Consider the following 22,753-nt stretch of genomic DNA (forward strand, 5'->3'; position numbering starts at 1 on the left):
TGCGCATGTGGGAAAATGGATGACGTCACGCACGTGGACACCATGGGCTACTAGACTGAAGAAGGTGATGCTGCGGCGCATGCTAGACGTGTTTAAATTTTAAATGGATTTTCGTTAGAATCACAGCTGCGAGGAAAGTCCGGGTTTTTTTTTGTTTTTCTTGTTCCTTTTGCTTACATTCATGTTGTTGGGTTACCATTTATTGGATCACATTATGTACAAAACAATGAGCGTTTTAGAGATATCAAACATGATAGACAATTGATAAATAACACTGATTCCCCTGTGTGTGGTCAGTCATTTAGCCACACGGTACTGTTCGATATCTTGCCTAGCAGATGTGCACGCCCGCTTGCGCGTAGGAAACGCCCGGGACATTCAGTTTGGTGTATTACTATCGGCCAGAATAATGGTCGGCATCATTATCAGGAACGTGGTGGTGGTCACGATGAGTCCGATCGTAGAATTTAAGTTAAACAAATGTCCGTAATGCACGCGACAGTACCATCCGTACAGTATGACCGCGGTCACTGCGAGCGTACCGATGTAGATGAAGTACGTCCCGTACCGTGTGCCACCACCACCACCGGATCGACTGTTATCCATGTCTGCACCGCGACGATCATTGGCCGAATCGATACCGTCCCCATTCTCCAGCCCGCTACCGGTCGAACCGTGCGCTTGATTATCTCCCATCGAAGAACCTTCCAACGGACGCTCGGTACTAGCGCCATTCAGGGCCGATTTTTGATTCTGTATCAAGCAGTGCACGACACAGTTGTCGAACAGACCGCAGGCGGCGAGCGTTTTGCTGTCGGGTTGCAGCACATGCCCGTTAAACACTAGCCGCACGAGCTTGTGGGCCGCCAGTTCAAGGGTAAAGTTTCGACGCTTAAAATCACCAATGCCCTCGTTTAAGTTGCCCTCCACAAGCTTCGAGTCATCGTTCAGATACTTCAGCTTGATTCGTATCGGTTTGGCAGGCAAGGGAGGATCCGCTAAACTGTTGCCCGATGAGCCACCGTTTGCCGTACTGCTGTCAACATCGGTAGAAGATTTTTCGCCCGACGGCAAACCACCCCCACTACCGCTCCCAGCAACGTTTAACCTCTGTCGCAATCCGGTGGTTTCTGCCGACGAAGGGCCCACAGTTTGGGTGGTTGGGATGGAGGGTTCGGAATCGGCCGCATCCATCTGGCGTATGATTTCTTCCGGTCCGGGATCGTTGAATGTGTCGACCACGGGTGCACTAACCACGCCCGGGTAGCCTTCGGTATCGCTTAAATCAAGCCCGGTCGCCGACTCGGACGCTTCCGTCAGGATGGACTGGGTGATGTTATCGATCGAGGAGGCAATGCTATCGTTCTCCAAATCGAGCTCCTCCGTTTCCGTTACGTTCGATATGTTGGACTGCTGGGAGGAACTGCGCACTGCGAAACGGAAAGCAAAACACGTTGCTGATTGACCGCGCCAAGACACGCAGTAAACATGCCACTTACGTATGATCGTCGTAACGCTGTGCGGTTGGATGCTGTTCAAACGCCCTAAATTGTTTTCAATCACCAGCACGGCCGCATTCGTACGGTCTTCCCGCACGTACGTCGAGCGCCACGCAAGATAGATAACGATCAGCAGCAACGCCCGCAGGATCCAGTAGTTGAACAACTCGTCGGTTTCATCCAGAAACGGCAACATTTCCCCTACGATACAATTGCTATTGCCACGGTAACGCGGCAGGATTTGTGGGTGATCCGGCGTGACGTGCGTTTAACAAGCAATCCGTGTTTGGTGTATCCGCGGCAATGGGCACATTCTGGAAATGGGCCAATTGAAGGTAAACAACAACAAAACGGGAAACCAAAAAAAAACGGTGCCTTACATAAGCTGGATCCTGCTTGCTGCAACCAATCCGATCGAGCGTAGTACACCCGTATATTCGATCCGCAGGTGCTTTTTCCGTGTGTTTACGTTGAAATTCTTCACACACGCACACACGGTACACGGTGTCGGGAAAATGTTTGCTTGCTTGTAGCTCCGTTTCACCACAGCTGTGCTGAACGACCGAGCCTCCAATGACCTTTTCCTTATTGCCAGTGCCTTGGGCCACACTGCGCACTCGTGTGCCGTAAACACCTTTATACACGAACGGCAGCAGCTAGCGAGCAACGTTACTGTTGTATCAGCGTAAATACGCTGGAATTTGGAGAATATTACTAGGCTTTCACGAAAAAAGTTTGCATCCAGCCTAGTGTTGTGATGACGAAAATTTTGACGTCGTTTTATTTTCCTTTCTAAATTCCTGCCCGAGTTCGCAAATACTCACTGAAGCGAAGGTTGGTTCATACGAGTCTTGATCGAAATTTGACCATTTGCTTCGTTTGACAGCTAGCGGGTTGTTTTGATTCAATTCAATCGAAATAATTTACCACAAAAACGACGATTAAATGCACTGAATATTACCGACGGCCAGCAGCATGAGCTTAGGATGAATAAAAGTCGTTTGAGATTGTTAAACCGTCAATTTAAAAAATTATCTCGTGGCACTAAAAAAACCCAATTTTTATGGCCGAAGCTCAACTGTCAAAATAACCCAAATACCCACTGGTCCTGTCGAGCAGTTTCCGCACAAGGTCCTCAGCTTTGTACCCAATTTTGTGCTCGTGTGCAACATTCCATATTGCTATCCCTCTTTGCCAGTACGGCAATGATCGTCTGTGCTGCTCTGTCAATTCTTCCACAGCCTGTGTCCATGTGTATACGTGTGTATGCCACTGCTCGACCGTGTAAACGCGCGGTATTGGTATGTATTGTCGCGTCGGTGTAGACTTGACAGGTACGGTGCCGGCACGGAAACAAACCATTGGCCGCAGTAGCTGTTATGGATTAGAATTGTGTTAAGGCAAAGCAAATTTGCCAGCCAAAACATCCGCGTCACGTCGAGATCGCTCCTGTATCGGAGGGACCGTCGCATTAATCAATTGTGTTAAAAATTTGCGGGAAAAACGTAGTGCAATGAAAGCCTTTGGCTCTCTTACGGAGCCGGCGTAGGAAGCTTCCGGATGTGTTTCGGAGCCGGCATCGGATACTATCGGAGTGTTTAAAGAGGCGGATGAGGTCTCTGAGGGCCAAAGCCTCTTTTAATAAATGATTTAAAAAAGAGCTGTTTTGTTTGTGAAGCAAATAGTGGCAAGGCGAAAGAAAACACATATCACAATACATACAAAAAGCGTGATCACACACACATGTATACCCCTGGAGCGCAAACGCTCACACACACCACACACATACAAGTGCTCGAATCCGCATGCAACGTCCTAATTTTGTGTCACAAGCCCGCCGGCCATACAAAATTGAGGACGTTTTTACATGGGCTGAGGACATTCTGAGGACGTTCGGATTCGGGCTTATGGGGTGGTGTGCGTGAGCGTTTGCGCTCCAGGGGTATACATGTGTGTGTGATCACGCTGTTTGTATGTATTGTGATATGTGTTTTCTTTCGCCTTGCCACTATTTGCTTCACAAACAAAACAGCTCTTTTTTTAAACCATTTATTAAAAGAGGCTTTGGCCCTCAGAGACCTCATCCGCCTCTTTAAACACTCCGATAGTATCCGATGCCGGCTCCGAAACACATCCGGAAGCTTCCTACGCCGGCTCCGAAAGAGTGCCAAAGGCTTTCATTGCACTACGTTTTTCCCGCAAATTTTTAACACAATTGATTAATGCGACGGTCCCTCCGATATAGGAGCGATCTCGACGTGACGCGGATGTTTTGGCTGGCAAATTTGCTTTGCCTAAACACAATTCTAATCCATAACAGCAACTGCGACCAATGGTTTGTTTCCGTGCCGGCACCGTACCTGTCAAGTCTACACCGACGCGACAATACATACCAATACCGCGCGTTTACACGGTCGAGCAGTGGCATACACACGTATACACATCGACACAGGCTGTGGAAGAATTGACAGAGCAGCACAGACGATCATTGCCGTACTGGCAAAGAGGGATAGCAATATGGAATGTTGCACACGAGCACAAAATTGGGTAAAAAGCTGAGGACCTTGTGCGGAAACTGCTCGACAGGACCAGTGGGTAAACTAGCCCGTTCGGCTGATGCGGTTTGCCAAGATTCAGGAACGAAATAGATAAATATTTTGTAATGGTAATCGATTTTATTTCTAGAACTAACGAAAAGATAATATCACATTTAATTTCAGTAGAAACCAATAATGCCAGCAAATAAACAATATGGTTATTAAAATTCCCGGTAGTTTTTTCAAATTTCTAGCACCGCGGTTTGACAACACCGCGAAATTTTGACAGCAGGAAAATGCTACATTTTTGACAGCCACCGAAACTCGTGGGAAAGGACGGCAAGTGCATAAAAACACGGACATTGTTTCGGTAGCAGATAGTGAATAACTCCTTAGTAAATAAAATCTCTTGTAACGAAACCACCGCCAATTCGTCCACATTATGGGAGTACCAGCATTTTTCCGCTGGTTGTCGCGGAAATATCCGTCCGTGATAGTCGAATGTGTAGAGCAGAAGGTAAGCATGCAAGCGCAAACCCTCGGGAATGCAGCAGCGGGCGACGGTGGCTGCTGCTGTGACCGCCAGGAGAGAAAGTGAGCCCGCTTGATCTCATGACCATTTCCCACGTTTACTTTTCCGTGCAGACCGTGGACGATCAGGGAAATGTTGTTTACGAAGACATGTCCACTCCCAACCCGAACCGGGTGGAATTTGATAATCTGTACCTGGACATGAACGGTATTATTCACCCGTGTACACATCCGGAAGATAAACCGGCACCGCGCAACGAGGATGAGATGATGATCGCCATCTTCGAGTGCATCGATCGACTGATGAACATCGTTCGGCCGCGCAAGGTCCTGTACATGGCGATCGATGGTGTGGCGCCTCGTGCCAAAATGAACCAGCAGCGGTCTCGTCGTTTCCGCGCCTCGAAGGAGACGGCCGAAAAGGCGGCCGAGGTGGCCCGCATCCGGGAGGAACTGGCAGCCAAGGGTGCAATCCTGCCGCCGGAAAAGGAAAAGGGAAGCCATTTCGACTCGAACTGCATTACGCCCGGCACCCCGTTCATGGACCGGCTGAGCAAGTGTCTGCAGTATTACGTGCACGACCGGCTGAACAACAGTCCGGGCTGGAAGCACCTGAAGGTGATACTGTCGGATGCGAATGTGCCGGGCGAAGGTGAGCACAAAATCATGGACTACATTCGGAAGCAGCGCGTTCAGCCGGACTACGATCCGAACACGCATCACGTGCTGTGCGGGGCCGATGCGGATCTGATCATGCTTGGGCTGGCAACGCACGAAACACACTTCACCATCATTCGCGAGGAGTTTCTCCCGAACAAAGATCGACCGTGCGACATCTGTCAGCAGATGGGGCACGAAATGAAGTCCTGCACGGGGTTACAGTCGGAGCGGGATCTGGCCAACCGGACCCCGCCCGCACCGGGCAAGGAAACGCAGTTCATCTTCGTCCGACTGAACGTGCTGAAGGAGTACCTGCAGAAGGAGCTCGACATGCCGAACCTGCCGTTTCCGTACGATTTTGAGCGCGTGCTGGACGATTGGGTGTTTATGTGCTTTTTCGTCGGTAACGATTTCCTGCCCCATCTGCCCAGCCTGGAGATCCGCGAGAACGCCATCGATCGGCTGGTGACGCTGTACAAGAAATGTGTGTACAAAACGCAGGGCTACCTGACCGACTCGGGCAGCGTGTTGCTCGAGCGAGTCGAAATGATCATGACCGATCTGGGATACGCGGAGGACGAAATCTTTCGCCAGCGAAAGGTGAGCGAGGATCGGTTCAAGGAGCGCAACAAGCGCATGCGCCTGCAGAAGGAACGCGAGCAGCGGCCCAACTTTCAGCACATGAACAACTCGCAGTTTGCACCGACACCGCTGGGGCGGGGCGTGAAACCGCAGGCGATCGTAAACCCGCGCCAGGAAGCGGCCCACTTTCGTATGCTCGGTCGAGGTGGTGGGAAGGGAAACAGTGACGCCGGTGGCACTGCCGACGCCGGCAACAACAGTGCCGATCAGCAGGGTCCGCATGGTGTCAAGCGCAAAGCGGAAGAGCCGCTCGCCGTCACGGTGGCCGAGGAGGAGCAGGAAACGCCGGACGAGGTGCGGCTGTGGGAGGACGGATTTAAGGACCGGTACTACGAGTCCAAGTTTGACGTTATGCCGCAGAACATAAAGTTCCGCCAAACGGTTGCCTGGGAGTACGTGCGCGGGCTTTGCTGGGTGTTGCAGTACTACTACCAGGGCTGCGCATCCTGGGAATGGTACTTCCCGTACCATTACGCACCGTTCGCCTCCGACCTGAAGCACCTGGAGAACGTCGACACGCACTTCGACCGGGGAACGCCGTTCAAACCGCTCCAGCAGCTGATGGGCGTGTTCCCGGCCGCTAGCCGTAGCCACGTGCCGCCAGCGTTCGCCGAGCTGATGGTCGATCCGCGCAGTCCCATCATCGACTTTTACCCGATCGATTTCCGCATCGATCTGAACGGCAAAAAGTTTGCCTGGCAGGGTGTGGCCCTGCTGCCGTTCGTCGACGAAAAACGGCTGTTCAAGGCAACGGATCCGAAGGTACCGCTGCTAACGGTGGAGGAGCGTTTGCGCAACGAGAACGGGGACGCGAAGCTGTTCGTGCTGCCCGGTTCCGCCGGCTACAAAACGCTGGCCGCCTTTTACGCCGACGAGGACGTAGACTACGAACGCGAGGTCCCGGTGGCGGTCGACCATGTGCAGGGTTTAATCGTACCGACGAAGGAGAATGTACCACGCGACGGTATGCTGCCTTCGCCCATTCCCGGGCTGACGGCGGTAACGGAAAATCAGGTGCTCACGGTGCGCTTCCAGGATCCGAAGTTTGCGGACGGCTTTGTGTTCCCGGCCCGAAAGCTCGACAATGCGAAGGACCAACCGCGAGTGTTGGGTGCGAACGAGTTTCCGGTGGTTGGGTTCGGCCCGCGGAACGATCGAGCGTCCGTTGGTGCGGCCGGGCACCGTATGCTGAACAATCGGCTCGGTCTAGGCTACGGAGGTGGTGGTGGCGGAGGCGGAGGCGGAGGCGGAGGCAGAGGTGGATACGGCAATAACAATGGTGATGGCGGCAGAAGGAATAACAATTACCAGGGACCGGGCAGTTACGGCAACAACAACAATCGCAACAACGGCCGTGGAGGAGGTAAGTTGTCCCTACCAAGTTTCTGTTTGTTAAATTTTAGACCATTTTGAACGTACGCTGAAAATCCGATGCCAATTATACGGAAGGTGTGTCTCCCATGCACTGCAGCAAACTGCACCGCAAGGCGTCAAATTAAGAAGAACGCACGGGCAAAAAAGCCATGTTGGGAAGATGCAGATAATGATGAATTAGCGATCATGCCATCCCGGCGGACAGACGGCACGATTGGTTTGGTGTTAGCAGCTCCATGCCGTGTTTCCGTAAAACCAAAAAGAACGATAAGTGTCCTCTTGACAGAATCGCTCATTGTCGGTTGAGGCTTTTGTTTCTTCCGGTGGCACGAGACGAGACCGGGTTTGCCACTTTGGCACGTTTTTGTTCTCCGTGCCCGTCCCCGTTATCCGGCTGGATCCAACGACGCAACGGCACGGTTGGATATTGTTCGGTTAATTAGTTCCCCGTTTCGGGTGGTTTTGTGGTGTTTTTTCGGACTGACTTTCTGCAATATCTTTCACTAATGAGTTTGTGTGTGTGTGTGTGTGTTTTTATGTATGAAGCGGCTCATTTCAATGGCGGCTGCGTTGCGGCTTGATAATGATGGCTTGTGGGTTTTCCTTTCTTTAGTACATCACGGAAGAATGATGTTGCGTTGGTTGCAATCAACCTCAACAATCGCAAACGCACGTACGTCGGTGGGAGAGGGTTTCGTTGTTGTCGGGACAATCGGCAAATGATGCATCATGTCGCCATCTAGTGTAAGAAGCTGTGGATGCCGCGGGTGCGAGCTGCTTAGCGCACTGCTCGGTCACTCGCGCGTGTTTAAAGTGCTTGTCCCCGAGGGGTAAGCTGTGGAACGTACGTTAACGGTCTATTACGTCTATTCGGTTGCACAAAATCGCAATCCCATTCTAAATCCATTGTTTGACGGTGTCCTGTCCGCTAGTAATTATTAGGAAGACTATAACACACATGGAATCATCGTACCACATTCAAAAGGTTCGCTATAATGTTCTAGCTTACGTATCAGCAACTACAATTGATTTGGGATCGTTTTTCTTCTTGGGCGCCTCGAGAGGTCGATCGGTATGCCCATTCTGGCTTCTATGACTTGATTATCCTTGTAGCCCAATAGTAAGTCCTGTGTAAGGGAACAAATTCTGGATGGAAATTGATATCGAAATTGATACATGGATATTGCACCTAGCACGCCTCCTCTGTCCTTCTGGCTGTCTGGTGTCATTGTCATGGCATGACCAACTCATTTTCACCAAGATTTGCATTACACTGAAGAGAATGGTGTGGAGCCGATAATGTTCTTACTTAGAACCATATCGCGATCTGTGATTCAGTACACCGAGTGCCTTTGACGATTATTCCCGAGGACGCTTATCATCCAGCATTGGAGACGTGCATCACCGTCTTCGCGTCGCCCTCTGATCGTCCGTCTCGTTTAGTTTTGACGCGTGAGCTGAACTTCAGGAAGCTCGACAACAGAAAATTTACTCGTCTCATCTCGACATACGACTGGAGCTCCCTGGACGCTGCTCCTAGTATTGACGAGGCAGTAGCCAAGTTTACGTCTGTGATTTTGTCTTTCCTCTCCCAGTGTTGTCCCTTTCGTACCCCTCCTCCAAATCCCTTGTGGTCAGATAGACACCTTCGTTCACTTAAGGCGGATCTTAAGCGTGCGCTTCGTGCGTATCGGATGCACCGCTCCACTTTTCACCTGCGTGTCTTCAAATACGCAGCATCTGCTCATCGCAGTTATAACAGGATCCGCCTTCGTACCCATAACGCGCGCATTCAATCCCATCTTTATACAAATCCTAGGTCATTCTGGAGATACGCCAATAGACAACGTGGATCCTCCGGTATTCCAACAAATATGTCTTTGGGCGATTGCTCTGCTTCCTCCCCGTTGGAAATATCTAATTTGTTTGCGCATCACTTCGAGGGTCTTTTTGTTGATCCGACCCACTCTACCGCGTCTCTTGTGGCCGGGCTCTCGAGTGTTCCTCGGGACTATATTAACGCTCACTCGGTGCATATCGACGAACAGATGGTGCTCACTGCACTTTGTCAGCTTAAGCGCTCCTTCTCTCCTGGTCCTGACGGCATCCCTTCTTCCGCACTCATTGACGCTAGAGAGGTGATTGCTCCTGTGTTGATTCGCCTATTCTCTAGGTCGGTTGATACGGGAGTTTTTCCCTCTCTTTGGAGATCAGCTTGGCTGATCCCAGTCTTTAAGAAAGGTTGCCGGACGTCCCCCTTAAATTATCGAGGCATCTCCATCCTCTGTGCAGCGTCCAAAGTCCTCGAGTCTGTAATCTACTCTTCTATCCTTCCTATTGTTTCCCCGTTAATCCCATCCTCCCAGCACGGTTTCGTGCCGAGACGCTCTACCCTGTCGAACCTTATGTCGTTGATGATCGATCTGTTTCCGCACACAGCCGCTGGTAGGCAGGTTGACGTCATTTACACAGATTTCAAAGCTGCGTTCGACTGTTTGTCGCATCAATTGCTTATGGCAAAGCTCGAGCGAATGGGTTTCGGTGGAGCCCTTCTTCTCTGGCTCTGTTCCTTTTTGAAGGACCGGTCGTACAGGGTAAGGGTCGATGGGGCTCTGTCGGACCCGTTCATCAGCAAATCTGGGGTTCCTCAGGGTAGTGTCTTGAGTCCTTTATTGTTTTCACTCTTCATCGCCGATTGCATTCAATCGCTTCCCCCTAACGGTTGTTTGTTGTATGCCGACGATGTCAAGTTTTATCTTCCTGTGTCTTCGTCCCGCGACTCCCGCTCCCTCCAATCCCACATAGATGCTTTCGCTGGCTGGTGCATATCCAACGGGCTCGTTCTTTGTGTCTCGAAGTGCTGTGTAATTTCGTTTGGTCGCTCTTCTTCCAAACATATACACCAGTATCGGCTCTACGACTCAACACTTCCGCGAGTTTCCTTGGTCAGGGACCTTGGGGTGTGGCTGGACGACAAATTGTCCTTCGAGCCGCATCTCAACTCGGTCCTTGAGCGGGCTAGCAAGGTGTTGGGTCTAATCGCTCGTATGTCCACTGATATTCGAGACCCGTTATGCCTGAGAGCGCTGTATTGTTGCTGGGTGCGTCCCATCCTGGAGTACGCCAGTGTTGTATGGTCCCCCGCTGGTGTCACCGCTATGAACAGGTTGGAGAGGGTGCAGAGGAAATTCACGCGGATAGCCGCTAGACGTTTACTGAACGACCCCAGCACAACCTTACCTTCTTATTCGGAGCGGTGCCAGCTACTGGGTTTGGTTAAGCTGGAAGATCGTCATGGTCATGCTCGCAAGTTATTTATTGCCAACATCCTACTTTCCAACATTGACTCCCCCGCCCTTCTGGCAGCTATCCCTTTATATGTCCCCTCCCATCGCTTACGCGTACGTCCTCCCCTGCTTATCCCTTTTTGTCGTACGCGGTTTTCCCAGAGCGATCCATGGATGCGCGCGTTACTAGCATTCAATTCGGTTGGTGATCTGTTTGACCACAATATCTCCATTAATTGTTTCCGCTCCCGTCTTTTGTCTTCTTTATCCTAAAATCTGTTTTTCTTTTCCTCACTAGCCATCTCTGTCTGCTCCCTATATCCTCCTTGTGTGTCATGTATGTTTAGTTATAAGATAAATTGACTTTGTAAAGCCCTTGAGGCAAACAATTTGAATAAAGAATAATAATAATAATAATAATATTCTCTTCTGCTTCTGGAATTCGGTACAGAATCCAAGACTGTGACTCGGTATTTTCACATTTTTTTTGTTGTTTTTGTTCCCGTCATTCAATTCCCAGTCCATCAGATTCAGCGTACATCCTTGTTTTATTTTTTCAATACATTCCACACACCATTGTCGCGTTTGTTGTTGTTTATTTGAGGGGTTTAAAGGGGAAAAAAAAGGAAATTCCTCCGCATCCCCAGCATCTTCTTCAAGTGGAAAGGGTTCATTTGCAAGTGCTTTCACCCACCCATGCCACACCGCCTCGACCCACAGCAGGAAGAGCAGGCATGATTATTTGTTTCTAATAAGGATATCATTCACTCACACGGCGGACCCTGTTTTTCCCACCCGTAGCACCCGAAGAAAGATAAACAAAACACGTGACGAATGGAGGAGGAACGAATTGTTGAAAAGGGATGTGTTAGCCAAAGAAAGTAAACCTTGTGTGTGTGTGTGTGTGTGGAGTGTAAGATTTGGGCGATAGTAGCATCCTTGTGTGCTGCCGTGGAATGGAATGCTGTGGTTAGATATGCGTGGACACAATCACGCACGCCTGGCTGAAAATCTCGAAAGCATCTCGTGTGAAGCTCCTGGAAACGTTCAAGTGCTGCTCCTGGATCAAATAATCGAATCCTGCACGGATTGGAGAGTGAAGCGACGGTTGGTGCATGTACAAATTGTATGGAATCTTATTTTGTGGCACGACCTGCACGAAGACGCAGGTCACACCCAAATTGCCTACGCAAACGGAATGGGACGGGGAGCAATGTTTTTATTTCGAATCCAGCAATATACAATTTTTTATGGTGATGATAAACAGTATATGAGAGTGTTTAGGAGCTAACCTTCAGTGATTCTGTGCCATCATTCTGTCATCATTGGAGCAATCGACAAGTCCTTAACTACAACATCGAAGAAAGATGTTATATCACTAAAGAAAGGACATTTTTTCCAGGACAGGATTTCCTACTTTTCGTAAGCGTAAATGGGCAAAAATGAGAGGATAATAACAGAGGTCCTGTTATCGGCGCACCGTGCAGAAGCCGAAACCGGTTTTGTCTAATGCGATCACAGCAACGCCCGTATCTGGTCCGCATCGGGAAGCAAATCCCAACCAAAAAGGATCTTTCACTTTAATGTGCCAGGTATCTCATTCTCAAAGTGCGCTCGTAGAGATCCAGAGAAAAGATTTTCCCCTGCCGATCCTTATTCCATTCTCAAGCATTGCCATCCATCCCACGCTTCCGTAGGAGCGTAAGATGAAAGGTAAAATGGATTTGGATTAGATAATAATTGAGGATTGAGGAGTCAACCTGGCGAAGGACAATGCCGACCCTTATCTGTGTGTCTGTGGTTTGTTGAGTTTTGTTTGCCAACAAGCGCATTGTTTGACGTGCAGCTACCTGGCTGCGCGATCTGTATCTGGGCCCAGATATCAGATTGGCATCAAATTACCGCACCGCCGTGCTCCGTGTTTCGGAACGGGGAAGGTTCGATTGCATTCAGGTGAAGTGCAGCGTGCAGTCAGAGTTGAGAGAAACCCGGTAGAAGCGAAAGGTGTGCTTTATTTTTGTTTGAATCCTTCCTCATTGTAATCTGATAACTATCGGGTTCGAAAATAACACAACAAAACTGTGACTTGCACCAAATTCACCAATTTTTTGTGAAGGTAATTATGTTCGGGCCATGGGCATTTTAAGGGAGGCTAATTACTGTTTACGGTTGTTTAACGTTGTCATCTCGTTGGCCGCTCTTTCACAGTGCTCCTACTTGTATCCTTTGTCAGGTGACAAAGGCTGCTTTCGGGGGGGGGGGGGGGGGTGCAGTATTGTGTCAGATCAAATCGCTCAAAACAAGTCGTGCGCCCAGTTCACAAACACCAGGACTAGTAGCGACACTTAATCCGCACCTAGCTTCCCAGCTGCAGAGTTAGCTATTAAGTCAAGGAAAGCCATAAATGACAGATGGAGAATTGGTGGACGTCTATACGAGACAGCTGTGACGTTAGGAGCAGCTCACACTAAACAATGTTAAGTTGGTCCCATCGTAAAAAATTCCACTTGTTGAACACTTTGGCTATTTAGCATTTAGACTAAAAAATCTTTTTGACTAAAAAAATGTGGTTTCTGCTTCATCCTTGGCACTAAAACCTCGAGAGGTCTCGGACTGCCATTGCTGGCTTTCTGTGACTTGATTTCACCCGTAGCAAAGTAGTCAGTCCTGCGTACGGGGAGGCGGTCTGGATGAGATTTGAACTCCGGTCCTACCGTATGAAGACCGGTGTCGCTGTCGCCTTGCCCACCAAACCGTTTTCATGCTCCATAGTATTGTGTATTAGAACTTGAAGAACGATTTTTGCACATAAAATTTAAATCTTTGTGCCCTTTCTCTCTCCATCTGCCGTACACACTCACACGCGTAATCGTACGTACCCCGGCGACAATCGGACAATAAATTGCAAATTGATCTCAAGTGGCTTAATGCAGCAGGGGCGCGCATTTCTGCGGCGTAAAGTACGCTCTTCAAAACTTGCACACCCGAGCTGCTGCAGGAGGAAAATTCGAAAATCTCATCTCCAAAAGCCAAGCCCACCCGGTGACGGGGGCTCGTCGTTCCGTTTGCTCTAACTTCTCGTATTGAAATTGGCGATTTTCGCTACGCGGGTGTGACGCGGGGCTGGAGCAATCCAACGGAAAGGCGCTGTAAGTCAAGTGATTTCCGGCACCCGGTAAAACCAGCTAGGATTTACCTAGGTCCACCGCTAGTTGAAGGGGTTCATCATATTCATTCGCTCGATGCACTTGCTCGGCTGCTAATGATGCAACTGTTGAGGATGTTGGCCAGGCTGCAGGTGCGAAGCATCAGGGGAAGCAGCCGATGGCAACGTTTGACAACAACGAAAGTCTGTAAGCACTAGTAACGGAAATAGTTTGTTCTAGTGTTTAGCTAAACTTATGTTGTTTTGCATAAGCTAGCAGATTTATCGCAACGGCCTGCCTTAAAATGTCTAAATTATAAATCTACTTCTGAAACCACATCCCGCTCGAACAATCGAACCGCCGAACACACCAAACACGGAAGATGCGGTGTCCTGCGGTTTTCCGACACAAAAAAAGCGTAAATAATAAAGCTAAGGACCTTTACCACTTCACCATACAAGCGCCTCGCTCTGGTACCAGTTTTGAAAGTGTGGCCACAGCCGGTGGTATGGTTTTAGCGGAGCGAAATACAAATTGTCACCCAACAGCGATAGAGGGATCCCGGCGCATCAGGACGCAGGAGCAGGGATACGCTGGCTGTGGCTTTGGCCACTTAACGCGCGGGGTTGGATCCTTTCGTGGAGGGGAATAGCTGCGGAACAAAACCCGGCACTCCGAAGATCTTCTTTTGGGCCCACTCGAATCCTTGGTGTGGAAATGTTCGGCACTTGAGCAAGTTCCCCATTCATCCGTGTTGTGGGTTTTCGTTCGTCGGGAGCGATACAAGCGTACGACGGTGGCGCTACTGCCTGATAGCACCCGGGAGCACGAGGAATCCTCGGCTGCACGAGTTGACCTTTATTCTTTGCTGGTTTGATGCGGTGGAGAGCGTTGGCTGTTGGTGTGTTCGCTGTACGTATGGGACGTAATTATGCGACGAGTGGTTCGATATACTACCGGGCGTGACGGTACGGCATCGAGTTGTGTCATGAGGAAATCGGATTTGGCCAAAACAATTTTTTTTTGGCTCATCAATCGATGTGCTTAGACGATTATGATGGTGTGGTCATTCCACTAGAAGCTTCGTATCACTCCAATTTCTGACACTGAATATGACTTTTATCTATTTTTACTCAGCTTCGCGCAACAACTACAACTCCGGGTATAACAACAACAGTGACGGTAGCTACAGCACCGGTGGCCAGTACAATCGGCTACAGGGGCAGGGACGTTGGCAGGGTGGGAATGATGATGAGCCGGCGGTGGTGGATACAGCCCCCGCGACATCCACACCGGCCACCGGCAACCGGAGCGTGTTCGAGCAGCTGAGCAGCCAGATACAGCAGTACCAGCAGCAGATGATGAACGAAATTTCGCGCAACACCTCCGCACCGTCCCAGTCGGCGAACGAGGCCTCGAATCTACTGCCAAACCCGTACTCCAATCAGGTCCAGTACGATTACAACAATCAGCGTGGCAATAGCAGCTGGACCAATAACAACAGTGGACGGAATCATAATAACAACCGCGGCGGAGGAGGCCGTGGCGGCAGAGGACAGTTCCATGGTGGTGGTGGTGGTGGTGGAGGGAATCACCGGAACAACAACAACAACAACAACAACAACCGCTACGGACAGAACAATTATGGTTCGGGTGGGGGTGGAGGTGGCGGTGGGGGCGGAAATAATCGGTTTAACAATCAGCGGAGACAGTACTAATCGAGAGAGTCGGTCCCACCCCCTCCCCCCCCCCCCCCCCCCCCCCCTATCGCCAGAGTTTTGTGTTTTAAATTGCATTACAAAACATTCGGCAATCGCTACCACCCATATATACCCTCGGACGCGGTGTGCTAAAGTGGCCCTAGGGTCGGTCAAGGTTAGAGATCGGTTCGGACTTAGGATAGTACATAGGGAACGCTATTACAAAACCAACTATTTGCCCCCCCCCCCCCTTATGTGAATGGTACAAATCGATGTGTGTACTTTGTAAGGATGGAAACCTAAAATACTAACCAAGAAGCATGAGGCCCTCCTCTCGGAGTAAAGACACTAACAGAATCTTAGGGCCAAATGTCTGTATCTTCTTCCGAGAATGAAGAAACCTCACGTTGCACAGGCTGTAGATAGGACGCTAGGTTGGTTAGGCATCATGTTTAGACTTAGTGGATCGGGTGATCGGCAACGTACAAAATGCATTTGTATCGATCGTGTATCACTATTTTTTGCTAGCAAACAGTAAGGTGGACAGTTGCGGGATAACGGCAATGAATGTTGTTCGGCATGGTAGGAAACATTTCCTCGGCTTCTTACCTTGGGCCAGATGTTCGGCAGACTACTGCCACTACTACTGCATGAAACCATATTTAGAATCATAACCGTCTTTTGTGAATATTAAACGGTTTGACGCAACTTCTTTTATCCAGTAATGTGTGTTGTTGAGTGTTTTTTTTTCTTCATTTTTCCCTTAAGAGATATGCTTTTGCTGCGTAGAAAAAATGAGAACAAAGTAATCGTTAACTATAAACCGCTTTACCCAGGACATTATCGTGTGGCAAATCTTCAAGAGTTTAGAAGGACAATGGAGGAGCTCTACGAACTGTGCGAAGATCTCACTTTCGTGCAACAAATTAGACTCGCCATGTCATGAGAATGACACCGGACGATCCACCCCGTTAAGTTCTTTTAAGGCTTCCACACGGACAAAGGTGGCGTGGTATGCCCAAACTGAGATGGAGTGATGGTGTTCGATGCGTCCACAAGAAGACAATAGCTGCCTGAATAAGAACCTGTCCCGCATACTCTTCTGCAGACTTTCGCCCCGATGCTACATATTTCGTCAGAAGCTACCAAGTTGGATTTGTAGGAGGGAAATCCACGACCGACAAAATCTTCGCCAAATGCGTCATATATCGCATACTGATACGGCCATTAGTTCTCTACTGGCTCGAGTGCTGCACTATGCTGGCGAAGGACACCAATGCACTCGCCATTTTCGAGCGGCGTGTGCTACATCTTTAGAGTGTGTGCGAGCAGGACGTATTGAGAAGGACAATGAACCACGAGCTAGCTGAGCTGTTTGGCGATGCAGACATCTTGACGGTTGCCGTCAAGCCGGAAGGATACGCTGGATCAAGAGGAGTTAGACCTGAGGGATATCGGATGCAACTAGAGTAGGAGGGGTACAGTCATGGATCGTGTTTCCTTGAAACGAATTGGACACTAGGCGATGTCCCCTTTTTGTGTGTTTTGCATAGGAGCTGGCCAAGAAAGAAGAAGCGAAGCTGCTATATAAACTTCATCGTACGAGGCAATATTAGACACCTCAGGCCCGGATGGGTTAATCACGTCACTAGTATTACGCCAGACAATCTGGGCAACAAAGTTTGCTCGAAAAACACAAATTGAAGTAATCTGGTAAAAGGACCAAGCGTTTGATTACAAAATCCCTCGTACGTATGTATTATCATATTAACGATCTTCCTCACTGTTTCAAGAAACTGCCCCGAAACGATTTCTCACGGTGCCTGCTCCCTGAGCTATTCTAGTCCCTCCAGCAAACGGTTGCTCAGTGGGTGGTGATCGGTGAACACTCACCCAACCATGAGAGAAAACCGTTCTCACCGAACAAGACGAACCAGCGTTTCCAGCACAACCAGCATCCTGGGCTAACGAATTTTCTCGCGATCTTTTGACACTTATTATTCCGAGTGAAGTGGAGGTAGAACACATTTTCTCAACCAAATAGCGCCCTCCTTCTACTGTTGCCCGTACACCGGAACCGAAGAACAATCGAGTGGTAAAGGTCATCCTATTGTTTCGCGAAGGGTTTTTCCTTCAAGAAGCCAAAAAACCCGCTACTGGTCTAGCTTAAGGCGCACGGACGGACGCGCGCGCGCCCCAGATTCAAATGGTGCATTATGCGCCACGGGTGCACCGTCATGTGGCTAAGACTTGGGACTTTGCTGCGTCCCTTTTCCTTCGCTGCATCGATTCGGGGTGGGGTGAGATTAGCGAAAGTACCAACAATCGAAAATGTGGTTGTGAAATGGTTTCTTATCGTCCATCTTAAGGGACGTCTAAGAGTATTTTAATTGTATTGATGGTTGTTGATTGATGTATGCGGGACTTAAGAACTTCTACCTCACTGCCTGACTGCTGCTGACTCTTGATCATGTTATGATTCTCTCTATAAACTCGTAAACTTCCCTGTGCAAAATTTGCTCCCAAAATTAGGTTCCATCTCTATGTCTTTGCTAGTTCATGTTCGCCAAATGCCCCGCAAAACGGAAGCAACTAGATCGTCTGCAGTGCTAAGCTCGCAGACAAGCACTGGACATTCTTTTTTGGCTTGAATTGCAACCCCCCCAAGCGTACGCAAAAAGAAAACGGAAAGAATGGTCCATCGGTCGCACGACGACCACCCGTGCCTCGCGGGACCACCACGTGTGACTGAAAATGAGACATCAATTAGCGAGCGCAAAAAAAAAGGACCGGGGAAAAGAACACCGTATCGGCACCATCCGGTGTGTTCCGGTGTGTTCCGAGACGGCGGGTGATTATGTGCTGTTTTTTCATTCAATTTCAAAAATCCCTATTCGTCTTGTGAGGCAAATCTTTCAGTTCCCGGTAGGGCTAACAAACACCACCTACTGGGCAGTCACACGACTTTTAAAGTCACGGTTCCTCCTTGCCGGCTTGTAAAGATTTGGCCGAGAAAGGGGAGGTTGGCAAGATAGACACGGGGTGTGGTCATGCGAAAAGGTTCGAGAAGTGTGCCTATTGTGCGCAAAGCAAAGGGAATCAACTGTTGTGGATTACAAATTATTTGGTGGCCATTTGACTGATTTCGTTTCCATTATTTCGATGGTGGTTATGAAGTGGCTGATGATTTGATGCGTTGTGTTTAACAACCGAAGAACTGCGATTGAATATTTATTTGTCGATCAATGTTATATCCTGAGACATATCCTGGCCACTAGTCTATGGTGGAAGTGAAGCGATATTATCGATTAAGGGCCTGGACATCCTGGCCTCCCAAAACTTTGGACCGATCTTGAAAAGAAGGTGCCTTTATTCTTAGGGACCTTGAGGTTAAGATAATGGAGGATTAAACGGTAAGCGGACTAAATAGTTGCGGCGACCTCGCTTTCTATTAGCAGAATTGATGCGATAGAGGTCTCCAAATTCCATTCCGCTTAGGGCCTCCCAAAGGATATATCCACCAATGGGTTTAAGGTCAGAGCATCCGTTCAAACGGCTAAGAAGATTCAAGTCAAGCTGGACATTGTGTTCTTCCAATCCTCCAGTCGAAGTTGTCCAAACCTTTATCGGAGAGCTTGTTCCATGCATCCCAGTTTTGTGATCAGTGATTCCAAATCATCTCAGGAGCATCTCATCCCAATTTGCTGTCCTTAAAGAGAAGTAAACTTGTAAATATTTATGTTTATCGGAGCCTTCACTAAGGGCTCAGCGAATAACTGTATAACCGTCCGGCACAAAAAGTTCTTGAAAAGTCAAATTATTTCTGTATCCACACATTGCACGGTTTAAATGAATTTAAAACTAAATTACAACTTACTCCAATCCTTTCTATCTCTAGCTCTAGCGAGTGTTGAGAACCTGTAAACTTCACCCATTACCATACGTTGAAAACAAGGCACCGTAAACGATAGTAACCTGGCGGAACAAAATTTGCCTCGAAATGTTCTAATCGCTTGTAAACAAACCATTTTTTGGACTCTTGACGAGCTGCCGTGTACCGATGGCAACAACATACGAAACCGAACCAGGGTTAGTGAGCAGCAGCAGTAAAGAAGTTTAATAATTGCCATGAATAACCGGCCCCGTGGCGTTCCGAGCAACACATCCACTAATGAAATTGCATTTCCAGTTTGCGCCTTAATTCGTTCAGGTGAGCGCAACGAGCGAGACACGTGGACGGAGTTTTTCTCCAGCCGGATCTCCAGACTTTGCGAGGGACGCTTGATGCCGAACCCGGTGAATGACGGTGGCCGTGTAATTGCCGTAGCTAAAGGGATTTACTACCTATATTGACTGACTGGTGGTGATGCTACTAGCGAGGGATGTTGCTATGGGCGCGCTGGAAGATATTAGAAATGTTAGACATTCTGTGTTGCTTTGCCTGCTGTACCGTGCAGATTAACATTCCTATCTCCACGACGTTGCTAGTCAAGCTGACAGTAGAATGTTGAGATTTGTGCCGGAAAGTTGGAGGTTCTCTCGTACGTGGTTCTCGTCGGTGTAGTTTATTCCAAAACAAATTTCAAATTTCTATCCTGTGACTGATCATTCCCCCAACATTTCCCCAACAAAAAAAAAAAAAAAAAATTCCCTTGAAAAAAGAAAACGAACCGAAAGCATCTTCAGGAACGGCAGAAGCAACGGGTCAGCCCCGGCGAAAATTACTAGCGAGAAAACTCTCCAATTGTTACCGGCGCCTACTTAGACGCCGCCAACGCGTTCCACCGGTTGACAGGTGGAGCACGTCAGGTTGATTTGCTTTCCTCACTTTTGCGGCCAAATGGTGGCCGGTTCTTTACGCGTTGATATCTTCGCTTCAAGAACTACCACCACGGAACGCGGTCCGTGGAATGCTCGGATGGCGCCTTAAAGTGCTCAGCGATGAGGCCTGTGTAGTGAAGTGTTCGTCGGAACGGCTCAGGGTTTTGGGGTACTATTCATTGTTCCATCGAGAGGGCTGAGTTTGAAATGTCTGCTCGTCTAAAAACCAAAATCTTCATCCTGCCTTCTTCGGTGCAGTTAGACGAGAGGCTGACCGCAGCAGTCTGTGGAAAGTGTTGGGGGGGACGGTGGAACAGTAGAGTGGCCCCCATGCTCAATGGTAATTAGGAAATCTTTCCACTAAACTGAAGTCCAAAACCGCTCGTTGAGTGGGAAGTGGGTATTGCTAATTTCGCATTTCTCCCTCAATTGTTTAGAAAGAGTGTCAAACGGATGTTTCTTTTTTTTTTTTAACGGAAAGTGATGTGGAAAAAATAATTCAATCAAGGAGACATTTTATTGGTAAAATAATTAGACAACGTGGAAGTTGCTTTCAGAATCTCTTATTTAACATGCTTGGGAAGGCTGGCAGCCAGTTGACAGCGAACGAATTCTAGATAACAACCTCTCAAAATAAATTTAAATAGACAACTCTGAAGTCCAGCACCAGGATTTCCCCAGAAAGTTTGAGGTTTAAATATTTTACCTCATTAATTCTTGCGAGCGCGAAACTGACCACCAATTCGCATCAGCAATGAGTCCGCAAAGTAGAGAAGCTCACAAGTGGAAGGGTGCATGAAGGCGACGACTCATCCTCGCAGAATCTGCGGCAGCCAGAGGTTCACAGATACGATCGGTTCTGGTCTCTTCTTTATCCTACGTTTGTTTGGATTTTATTCACCCGATCACTGTGACAGGTTTGACAGTTGATTTCCGCCCGGCGATATCGCGGAAAGCCAGCCTCACTAGGCATGTGAGACGAAGCAGGCTGTGGCAAGCAGTGGACAGCAGCAAACGCAACCAGCGCTCCGGCACAATCGACGCCATTCCAAAACAACACACGTCGAAAACGTCATCAAGTGCTGTTCACCGCTGGCCACTTGAAAGCAGGAAAAACTACTAACTTTTCCCTGGAACACCGCCGGACGGCCGCTTACCTCATTTCTTCGGTGAGTACTTGCTTCTCTTTCTCTTCTATCCAGGGGTGTTGCATTGGAAGTGTTTCAGTGGTGGAGACGAGCTAGTTTTTTTGTGCGTTCTTGTGTCGTTGGGTTTCTGGTTTTGCATGTTGTTTCAAGCTGTGAAGCGGCAGTATTTTGTATGCAATCTTGACTAAATTTTCAATTAGTTTTGCCAGCACTTTGCTGTGTTGCCCAAGTTGAACTTTCAGTTTTGTGGCCGTGATTTCCTTTCGTTCCTGGTTTTGACTCTGTGAGGCATTTTTTTGATGGCACGGATGTGTCTGTTGGTTGGTTTGGTGATACAAAGACACCGCTAAAGTTGACCCAATTAAGTCATTATCAATGTTGTCTGAGCTGGATATCTATTTGCGAGAGCATTGTCCATTGGTCTTCTGATGACACGATGATTTTTCTTTCAACGATCTAATGGCAAAGACAACATCCTTAAGTGAGTTTGATCTGCTATTTTAGGCTACCATGACTTAAATTTACCCGTAGCTGGATATGATACATAGATGAACTGATACTCTGTTCTGTCTTGTGGAAAAACTCTTAGAAGGTCACTTGGAATAAAATTTATAGTAAGCGTTAATTAAAAGTCCCTCATTTTTGCTCCAATTCTTGACCCAAAACAAATAACTTATTTGACATCCACATGTTAGCCGACAAGCCTCATTTATCCTATTTGTCTCTTCACACTTGTGTGTTTCTTCGGAGTTCCAGTTGTTGCAAGGAATTCATTCATTCGTACTTTCCACTCGAGATCATTTAACCTCATAACACATGTAGTTAGAATTTCAATGATGACGAATGAATTTTTTGAGGATATCCTGAGGATATCCTCACAAAAATATTTAATTGTGTAACGGATATATGATTAGACATTAGACTTCCCGGACATTGTTATTAAGTTGTCAGATATTGACAGGAAGTAGTTGAGATGTTTGTAAACTGTAATTGTTCTCCCTGTTTCTTGAATGTTTTTGAAGATTCATGGTTGAATGGAGCAAGCTCAGTGGCCGACACAGGATAAGGATGTCCTTATTGCTCGAAATGTTGATGGAAATGAAGGAATAGTGCAACTAAATGTTATGGACTTTAAGTTATGGACTTTGAATCCTATCTAGATCGTCTCCCCGTGCCGCAGCTACAGACTATCCAGCTACGGGTGCCGCTAGTCAAGGAAGGCAGTTATAGCAGACCAAGACCTTTGATGAAGAAGAAGAGACTTTTATGATATATTTATTTAAATTTTAGTATATAAGATCTTCTTCCTGCATTCCTGCATTTCGATGCATATCAGTTCCATAATGTAGAATTCCCACTAAGCTCGCCAATATCCGAATTCCTTAACGTATAAAATACGTAAAAAGAT

At 48.2% G+C, this 22,753-nt stretch overlaps 2 protein-coding genes across 2 annotated transcripts; one reads left to right on the top strand and one right to left on the bottom strand.

Annotated features, from left to right (window-relative positions):
* Positions 1–144: 144 nt before the first annotated feature.
* LOC118502870 (transmembrane and ubiquitin-like domain-containing protein 2) lies at positions 145–2,319 on the bottom strand. The gene is made up of 3 exons (XM_036035578.1): positions 1,880–2,319; positions 1,500–1,813; positions 145–1,430 (listed from the first exon to the last, which is right to left on the bottom strand). The coding sequence occupies exons 2-3, from the start codon at positions 1,693–1,695 to the stop codon at positions 379–381; spliced, it is 1,248 nt and encodes a 415-aa protein (XP_035891471.1). The 5' UTR covers positions 1,696–1,813; positions 1,880–2,319; the 3' UTR covers positions 145–378.
* A 2,014-nt stretch (positions 2,320–4,333) lies between these two features.
* LOC118502839 (5'-3' exoribonuclease 2 homolog) lies at positions 4,334–16,101 on the top strand. The gene is made up of 3 exons (XM_036035521.1): positions 4,334–4,553; positions 4,682–7,232; positions 14,814–16,101. Exons 1-3 carry the CDS (start codon positions 4,479–4,481, stop codon positions 15,392–15,394), a joined length of 3,207 nt encoding a protein of 1,068 aa, XP_035891414.1. The 5' UTR covers positions 4,334–4,478; the 3' UTR covers positions 15,395–16,101.
* The last annotated feature ends 6,652 nt before the right edge of the window (positions 16,102–22,753 follow it).

Source organism: Anopheles stephensi, chromosome 2, assembly GCF_013141755.1.
Source record: "Anopheles stephensi strain Indian chromosome 2, UCI_ANSTEP_V1.0, whole genome shotgun sequence".
In the NCBI taxonomy this organism is placed as follows: Eukaryota; Metazoa; Arthropoda; class Insecta; order Diptera; family Culicidae; genus Anopheles; species Anopheles stephensi.

Excerpts from the sequence above, each read along its gene's own strand:
- LOC118502870 (XM_036035578.1), bottom strand. The coding sequence starts at position 1,695 with ATGTTGCCGTTTCTGGATGAAACCGACGAGTTGTTCAACTACTGGATC. Across the intron at positions 1,431-1,499 it reads CAGCGTTACGACGATCATAC|TGCGCAGTTCCTCCCAGCAG; the intron begins GTAAGTGGCATG and ends TCCGTTTCGCAG.
- LOC118502839 (XM_036035521.1), top strand. The coding sequence starts at position 4,479 with ATGGGAGTACCAGCATTTTTCCGCTGGTTGTCGCGGAAATATCCGTCC. Across the intron at positions 4,554-4,681 it reads TCGAATGTGTAGAGCAGAAG|ACCGTGGACGATCAGGGAAA; the intron begins GTAAGCATGCAA and ends TTTTCCGTGCAG. Across the intron at positions 7,233-14,813 it reads CAACAACGGCCGTGGAGGAG|CTTCGCGCAACAACTACAAC; the intron begins GTAAGTTGTCCC and ends ATTTTTACTCAG.